Below are 9,703 nucleotides of genomic sequence, written 5' to 3' on the forward strand. Positions count from 1 at the left end.
AAAAAAAAAAAAAAAAAAAAGAATTAACAAAATTATAAAGCAAAAAAAAAATTACTAAGTATTTATTAATTAAATTAAAAACATAAATAAATAAAATTAATTTATTTTTTTTTTTTTTTATTAACAGATCATGTAGTATTATATTTATAAAAAAATATACTTAACTAGACAGGACATTAAAAATTTCTTTTTTTTTTTCATTTAATAACGAATAACAAAATTGAATAGAATTATCTTCAAGTATTGATAAACTAGTTAAAAAAACATTTTTCAGAATTTGTTTTTCTTCATATTTTTCTTCACTTATTTCATTATTTTTAGAAATTATTTCATAAATATCTACAATTTGAATTAAAACTGGAAAAGCTATTTTTGACAAATTCAGTGTATTCTTATTATTTTTTAGAAAATTCATAAAAAAATTAGCATTTCTTAATAATATCTTATTTATTCTAAAAAAAAAAATAAAAAGTATTTAAGTAAAATTTATAAATACATATATCTTATTCATATATATATATATATATATATATATATATATATATATATATATATATATATTTTTTTAATTTTTTTAATAATTTAACTTTAACCTGTTATCAAAATATAGAATTGAATCTAGGTATGAACATAAATATTTTATAATATATGCACTTTTTTTTATAACTTCAACAAATGTTTTTTTTGATTTAATAATTTTTTCGTTTCTTTCTAAAAAATTAAAGAATTATTTATTTTATAATTTTTTTTTTAAGTAAATAAATATATATATATATATATATATATATATATATATATATATATATATATATATATATATATATATATATTATATGTTATCTTTTTCTTACTTATATTAAAAAATTCATAAAGTATTGTAAAAAGTTGGTGACTAAGTAGGTACAAATAAAATTTCTTCTTTTCAAAAAGATTTGAATTATTTAATATATAAAAATGAGTGATAAAACTTTTATTCAATATTGTCTCATTTCTATCATTACTTTTTAGTATTTTTTTTTTTCTAAAAATAAAATAAAATAAAATAACATATGAAATTATTGTATTCAAATTTTTTATTTTCATTTTCCTATTTTTTTTGTATTACAATATGTCCATTATTTTGACTAATAGGTTACAATAGTCACTTACAAAGAGAAGAAAAGTAGAATATCTGTTATCTAAAAATGAATTAAAGAAAAAAAAAAAAAAAAAAATTAAAAATAATAAGATAAAATAATTAATATTATGCATATATATGTATACCTGTAGAAGAAAATTTTAACTTAACAAAAAAAAAGTTAAAAAGTTGTGATAATTTATAAATAAAATGATATAAAAGAAAAGAAATCTCAGGATTTTTAAATATATTTAAATTTTCCAAAAATGATTGAGTATATTTAATTATATGAAAGTATAAATTAATAAAGAGTAAACAATTATCTGATTTTTGTTTTAGAAGAATTATATGAGATAAAAATTCTTTATTATTAGAAAAAATATAAATTAATGTCATTATATGTATGTTTGAATAAAATAAAAAGTCTTTAATTTCCTTTTCCTCATATATTTTATTGATTTCTATATCGACATATTTTAAAACAAACTCTACTTCTGCAGAGGTATAACTTAATAAGTTTACTATTTTTTTTAAAATATCTTTATATTTTAAACAAATATAAATAGATTTTTTTTTATTAGATTCTACTAAAATTTTGTTATAATGAAAAATGAAATCATATATAATTATACAACTTTTTTTATTTTGTTCCTCTTTGAAAATATAAATGTTACTTAAATCAATAGATAAAAATAATTTGAAGAATAAAATTAATTTTTTTTTATTTATTATATTAATTTTTGTTTTACTTTTCTCTTTTTCAACATTTTTTGAATTTTCATCATCATCTTCAAAACTAAAATTTTTCGTAATTTTTTTATCTTTAGAGTATTCTACATTTTGCAATAATTTTTTCTTTTTCTTAATGTTAAATATCTTTAGAATAAAAATACTGTACAGAAATGTTTTATATTCTTCACTTACTTGAAAAAAAATTTTATCCACCTTAACTTTTTTAAACATATTTATTATTTTGAGAATAATTTTATTATTACAATTTTTCTTAAAATTTCTACCAGTAAAAAAGGAAAAAAATATATATTCTATCAATCCCAAAAAAAAGGAATTTATTTTTATTGTAATATCATTTTGATTATTAATAAGAAGATTTTTAATGAACTTTTTCATTTCTTTTATTAATTTTTTACTATAAATTTTTCCTACATTTAAAGTATTATTGTTGTTCCTATTACTATTATCGTCATTATTACAAATATTTAAATGATTTAGCATATATGAAATATTTTCATCATCTATGTCATTATTTTTTTTTTCTCCTATTAAAATATTATGAGTTACTATAAAATACTTAATAAAAAAAAGAAAACAAGCTTCTAATTTTTCATTTTTAATTTTCGTATTTATATTTTTTCTAATATCTTTATCATCATTTTCACTTTGTTCATTTCCTTTATCCAATATTTTTTTGTTTATTTTATTGTTTCTTAAACCTGTATCATCTTTTGTATTATTTAAGATATTATAATTACTCTCCTCATTCTTATAAATATTAATAAAAATAAAAAATATGTGAAAAAACAATTTTAGAACAAAAATATTCTTATTATTTATGTATTTCCCATTATCAATATACTCTTTTTGTTTTTTAAAAATATAAAAGGAAAATTTTATAAAAATAGAAATGTTTGCCTTTCTTTTTTTTAAAGATTGTAAATTCTTAATAAAACATAATAAAATATTTATTAAAATATATTCATAATATATATTGTAAATATGAAAATTTTCAAATATTTTACATAATAATGTGTATAATTTTTCTTGCATATTTTCAATATCATTAAATAATACAAATAATTTACTTAAAATACATATGTCTAAGTTTATGTTACCACTATATTTATTATACATATATGAAGGAATATTATAATATGGACTTTTAGAAAATATATCAATCATTATATTTTCATAGTTATCATATAAATTGTTTTTAAAAATCAATTTTTTACTTAAATTAAATATCTCATACCAATCATTATTATAAGTAAAACCAATATTTTTTTCAATTAGTACATTAGAATAGTTAATTAAATTTATCTCTTCATTTTGTAAAATATTTGTACATATATTTTCATTATCTATCAATTCCTTTTTTTCTCTTAAATCATTCTCTAGGTTATTTATTATTAATATGAAATGTAATGTAAAAAGTTCATTGAATAAATCAGTAAGTCTTGTTTTTTCTTGTATATTAAAAAAAAACTCAAAAAAAAAGTTATAATTATGTTCATTTTTTATTATATTAATATCAATAAATATAATTTTTATTAATTCTAAATATATATTTTCAATTTCCTCATTATCATCAAATATCTTCATTATGAAATTATAATTATAAATAAAAAAACTTAATATGTGTTTATTAATTCTTTTTTTCATAACATAAGAATAATCTTCCAATGAGTTCTTTTTTAAAACATTACTAATTTGTTTGAAATATTCAATCAACTCACGTTTATCTACAAAATATTAAAAGAAATAAAAGAATATAATATTAATCATATAAAATTTATTTATATAAAAAAAAAAAAAAAAAATATATATATTATTAACAAAAATAAAAATAAAAAAACATATACATATACATATATATTTATATTACTAATTATAATTTGTTAAGTAAATATATACATTACAAAAAAGTTATTTTATATTTACATTTATGTAATATTATTTTGTTTAATTCTATATCTTTTTATTTTATTTTTTTTTTATTTTTTTTTTTTTTATAATTACCTAATAAATGAAATTCGGCAAAATAAATATAAAAAAATAATGTCTTCAAAATTATTTGTAGTAAATCAAAAAATTTATAAATAGAATCTTGTTCAATACATTGATCATATGTTAATTCAATATTAATAAAATTATTCTGAAGTAATGATATTATTAAATGAACTTTTTTTTTTAATATTTCAGTTTTTGTTTTACTATTTAATATAGCATATGTAGCTATTCTAGATATACAAAAATTAAAAAAGTAAAAAATATAAATGCTAAAATAAAAATTGTAATATTTGGTATTAAAAAAGTTCCCTTTTATTTGTTCATGAAAAATAATTATATTTTTCTTTTTTTTTAAATACAACTTTACTATTTTTTGAATATATTTTAAAAAATTACTACTTATATTATTTTTATATATCGATTTTAAATAACAACAAAAAATATATTCTAATGTTTCAATATTAACAAACATAACTTGATACTTTTGTACTAACTGCGATATCGAACAATTTTCATCATTTATCTGTAATAAATTGATATTTTCATTATTTTGAATTTTAAAACATTTATTAGAATTTAATAAAAAATTATTTTTTATAGAAGAAAGAATTTTGTCTAATAATGTATTAAATTCATTTATGTGAAATTCATATAATTCAATAAAATAACTACAAAAATTAGTATGTTGATCTATTAATTTATTCATATTATCTTTAAAAACATTTATAAAAATAGAGTTCAACAAAAAATTAATCATTCTTAAATGTGGTAATTTTTCAATTCCTATATAATTATGTATATATTTTATAAAATAATTTAAATCAAATATATTTATAAATATGGTTAAAATATTTTTAATTATGTGATCACTAAAATTGTGTATATAATAATTAGTAAAAATATTTAAATTGGAATATTTGAAATCAAAATTAATTCTTCTAATAAATGAAAAAAGTGTAGAAAATATAAATTTGCAAGGTTTTATATCAAAATTTAAAATATTAATTAAGTTAAGTTGATTTGTGTATATTAAGTAATTTAAATATATAAAAATATTTGTTTTTTTATTAGATATACAAAATAAGTGAATTAAATTATCATTATTTTTATTTACACATGTATTGAAAATATTCTTTAGTTTAGAGTTATATAATACTAAGTGTGGTTTTCCTTTTATATAAATTTTTTCATAATTATTTTTAAAATGAGAATATTTTTCAAATATGCTATTTTCTTTACATTCTTTTATTGCACTTTTATTTTTATCTGAAAGTAGAAAATAAGCATTTGTTATACAATCAAATATATATTTTACAAAATATGCTAAATTAATAAATAAAAAGGAATCTTTTTTTATATTATTTTTACTATTTAGATAATTTAAACATTTATAAATTAATTTAGAATATTCTACTAAAATGTGTAGATTACTAAATACTTCTTTATCACTATTTAAATCAATAACATCTTGAAAAATACAAGACGAATATGGAATTTTAATATTCATTTTTTTATAATATATTTCATTTATTTTATTGCAATTTGTTTCTGAATGCTTTTCAATATCTTCATCTAAATCTACTTCAGAATCTATATTTTCCTCTTCATCTAAATATCCATCTAATTCTACTTTATTTTCATCTAAATTATTATCATTTTTATCTTTTTTTTTTTTTTTTTCTTCTTCTTTATATGATTTTATTTTTGTTTCCTCTTCATTCACATTTTTTTTTTGTATACACTGTTCATATTCCTTATTTTTTAAATGACTAAAATCAAATAATTTTAAATATTCATTTTTCATTGAATTATTGTAAATACACAATTCAAAATGTGGTATTAATAAAAAAAATAAAATAAAACTTTGAATACATTTAAAATTTGATGTGTTATATTTCATAATAAGATATTTCATAATTATTAACAAAATTTTAATGCTGCCTTTTATTTTAACAATATTTAAAAATTTATATTTATTATTTAAATCATTATCATTTTTAAAATAATATTCTAACTTTTCCATTTTATTCTTATTTATAGAAAATAAGCAATTTAACTTATTATTCTGAAAATCATAATTAAAACATGGATTATTATTCCCTATTTTATTAAAAATTATGTATATTATTTCTAATATCTTATTATTATCAGAAAAATTAAAAAATAAATAGTTCATTTTTAAAGTGTATTTACTTTTGTCGTATAAATTGTATATATTTTTAAAATATTGCAAGCAAACATTTTCCACACACAAAATAATGAATCTTTTTATATTATTTTTTAAGATGTATAAATCATTAATAATATTAAATAAATTAGTGCTATCGTCATCATTAGTTGATACATGATTTAATTTTTGAATGTAATCATATGAATAACAATATAATGCAAATAAATTATTAAAGAAAGCATATATTTTTATATCATTATTAATAATTTTAAAATTCTTAAAATATAAAGAAAATATATTATTTATATTATTCACTAAATCATATATTTTAGTAATACTGTTTATTGTATAATTGGAATCATTTAATTCAACGTTGTTGTTTTCTTTTTTTCTTTTTTTATTAAATTTCAGATCACTTGGTGGTCTACATATATCGTTATTTTTTTTACCATCAATTAGTAACTCCTTATCTTTTTTGTGTTTTTTATTTTTTTCTGAATCAAATAATAATTCTGTTTCCTCATTTTTTTTCTCATTTTCTTTATTCTCACTAATACTTAAAGTATAATCAACTTGATTTTCGAAACAATATATTCTACAGTTATAAAAAATATCTATCAGTAAAATTATAGTATCAAACAACATATTAAATATATTAATCGTATTTAAATTAATTTTTTCATTTTTATTAATTAGGCATAATATCTTATTAATAGTTATTATTTTTATTTCTTTATTTTTTTCTAAAATATATTTTAAATTTAACAGTGGTAAAATTTTGTCTATAATTATAGTTTCTATATTTAATCCATTTTCTATTAACAATTTCAAAATCAAATAAGTTAATTTATAATTTTTATTATATACATATTTTAAATTAATATTTGACAAAATACATATATAATATTCAATATTATTTACTATATCTTTTTTGTTCAATGTTTTTACATTATGTTTTATTTTCTTCAATAAATTATCTGTAGAATTATCTACTTTAAAGCTATTGTTCAATATATTCATATTTTTAAAACAAAAAAAAAAAAAAAAAAAAGAAAAAAAAAAAACTAATGTAATGAAGTTTTAAAAAATTTAAAAAATATATAAATTACTTGTTAAATATTTATGGAATAAAAATAATATTAAAGAAAAAGAATATAAAAAATTTGAACAACATCTGTAATATAAAAATACAGAGAAAAATATCAAATATATCATAATTAATATAAAAAGGAAAAATTAAAAATAAAAAAAAAAAAAATAAAATAATACAAACAAATATATTATTAAAATATTTATTACATAATAAAAATTAAAATAAATTTATGTTGAGTATTTATTTATTTTTTTAAAAACTATAATAAAATTAAGTTAAATATATATATATATACATATTCTTTTATTTTTATATTCAAAATGTATCTATGAAATAATAACAACAAAAAAAAAATTATAAAATATTCTATACAATTATTATAAGAGTTGAATATTATTTTATTATATTTTTTTTTTTTTTTTTTAAACTTTTCCTCTTACAATTTTGTAAAAAAAAATTTTCAAAACACCTTTATGTAGTATTTAATTATTTTATTGAAATAATTCAATTTTTTTTTTTTTTTTTTTTTTTTTTTTTTTTTGCTAAAGATTTTAAAAAATAAAAAAATAATACAATTATAAAATTATACATTAACCTGAAGATAACACCATATTGATTTTTTTATTTATTTATGAAATCGTTAATATAAATACAAGAATATTTTAAGGTTAATTGTATATATATGTATATATATGAACATTTTTTATTCTAAAAAATTTATTTTTAAAAGATATTCCTTTGATTTCAATTTTTTAAGTTAGTAAATATAGATAAAATATTTCAATTATACAAATTAAAAAAAAAAAAAATAATAAAATAAAATGATACATTTAAATTTAAAATGAATTTAAAAATACTTAAAAATATAAAAAGGTACGACAATATTTTCCATAGAAAAAGAAAATATATTGCTACGGAATCTATAATAAAAAATTCATATTTAACAAAAGAGTATTATGATAAAAGCAAAAAAAAAAAAATTGATCTGTTTGATTTTATACCACCTGAAAATTTTATATCTTCTTATTTTCAAAAACTAGATAAATGTTATTCAAATCCTAGATCAATATTAAGGTAAATATTTTTGAATATATCTATTTATTTTTTGTATTCACCTTCCTTTTAATAATTATTTTTTATAATTCATGTAATTTAATTTGTAGATTATACAAAGATTATATTGATAAAGAAGATTATCCAAATTACAATTGGCTAGTTAGATGTTTTTGTCAGTTAGCAAATGTGTTTGGTTTTAATTCATTTTGGAGTATAAAAGATAAGGAAGCAATTCATGATTTGAAATTATTTAAATATTTAATTTATGATTTAATTGAGAAAAAAGAATTAATTAAACCAAGACATTGTCCTCGATTACTCTATGCTATGTGTTGCTTAGATTACAGATGCTATTTTCTCATCCCAACAATTTTAGAAATAATTGAAATAAATTTAGAAAAATATAGAATTCCTACATTATGTATGATAAGTTTCTGCTTATCATATTTGGGTTTAACTAATAAAAATGTGCAATTTGGTTCTGAAAATAATTTATCAAGGAGTTATAATTTAATTATTAAAGTATTAAATAACATATATGAAAGAAGAGAAGAAGCAAAAAGTGATACAACAAATTTTTGTTGGTCATTGCTTTCATACGTTATAGTTATTAATAATATGTATGAATTTCCTTCAAAAGATAATAGCTTTTTACCAGATATTTTAACAAATGCATGTAAATCTTTAACAAAAGAAAATATATCAGAAAGTGGATGGTTGCAATATTTTTTATATATAACATTATATTGTTGTGATGTAGAAAAACCTAGTAATGAATTAGAAATAAAGAAAAGTATTCCATTCTTTATTCAAGAATATTTACATTTAAAATGGTTAGATAATATTTTAATAACTGCTCAAAATCAAGGTTCAGAAAAAATGCAATTAGAAATGGAAAATATTATACAAAAATTAAAATTAAAAAATTTTTTTATTAATTTATCTGTTGGAAGAAAAATAGATGAACAACACTGTTTTTTTACTTCTCATTTTTATAAACCATTTAATTTATGTATAGAATATGATTATTTTCATCCAATAGGTTTTAATAGGCCATTAGTTAGTGGTATAATATCATTAAAAAATAGAATATTTAAAAAATTAAATTTTAATGTTGTTAATATTCATAAATGTTTTTGGGATCTTTTATCGGATGAAGAAAAAGAATCACAATTAATTAAAATAATTGAAGCTTTTCAAACAAAACAAAATACAGAAACTCTTAAGGAAAAAGAATATTATGGTGAAAAGAAATTTGATTCTAATATGCTTCATTTAAAACATAAGAGAATCAAATTTCACAGTTGGCCACCAGAAAATATAACAGTTTAAATTTAAAAAATATATCTTCTTTTATACTTTTTATCTCTATCTTTTTTTCTTTTTTTTTTTTTTTTGTATTTTCTATTTATTTTTACATTAAACTTTCAGTTTTTTTTTTCATTTTTTGTTAACTTTTTTAGTTAATAGAGAAAAAAAAAAAAAAAGTATTAAGATTATTTTTTTTTTTTTTTTTTTTTTT

The 9,703-nt window shown here is 15.5% G+C and overlaps 3 protein-coding genes across 3 annotated transcripts in view; 2 read left to right on the forward strand and 1 right to left on the reverse strand.

Annotated features, from left to right (window-relative positions):
- Window positions 1-164, forward strand: part of PGAL8A_00434000 (conserved Plasmodium protein, unknown function) — a gene marked incomplete at both ends in the record, with an annotated part of 2,109 nt that extends 1,945 nt beyond the window's left edge. The window contains one exon of the mRNA XM_028673072.1: window positions 129-164. Coding sequence (XP_028529562.1) covers window positions 129-164 — 36 coding nt within the window. The remainder of the gene's footprint in view (window positions 1-128) is intronic.
- On the reverse strand, window positions 161-7,052 carry PGAL8A_00434100 (conserved Plasmodium protein, unknown function; the record flags this gene model as incomplete). Its single annotated transcript, XM_028673073.1, has 6 exons — window positions 161-452; window positions 594-711; window positions 852-1,021; window positions 1,106-1,178; window positions 1,264-3,594; window positions 3,872-7,052. 6 exons carry the CDS (start codon window positions 7,050-7,052, stop codon window positions 161-163), a joined length of 6,165 nt encoding a protein of 2,054 aa, XP_028529563.1.
- Window positions 7,053-7,966: 914 nt separating this feature from the next.
- Window positions 7,967-9,513, forward strand: PGAL8A_00434200 (conserved Plasmodium protein, unknown function; the record flags this gene model as incomplete). Its single annotated transcript, XM_028673074.1, has 2 exons — window positions 7,967-8,199; window positions 8,289-9,513. 2 exons carry the CDS (start codon window positions 7,967-7,969, stop codon window positions 9,511-9,513), a joined length of 1,458 nt encoding a protein of 485 aa, XP_028529564.1.
- Window positions 9,514-9,703: the final 190 nt, after the last annotated feature.

This window comes from Plasmodium gallinaceum (genome assembly GCF_900005855.1).
Source record: "Plasmodium gallinaceum strain 8A genome assembly, contig: PGAL8A_v1_119, whole genome shotgun sequence".
NCBI classification, from domain to species: domain Eukaryota; phylum Apicomplexa; class Aconoidasida; order Haemosporida; family Plasmodiidae; genus Plasmodium; species Plasmodium gallinaceum.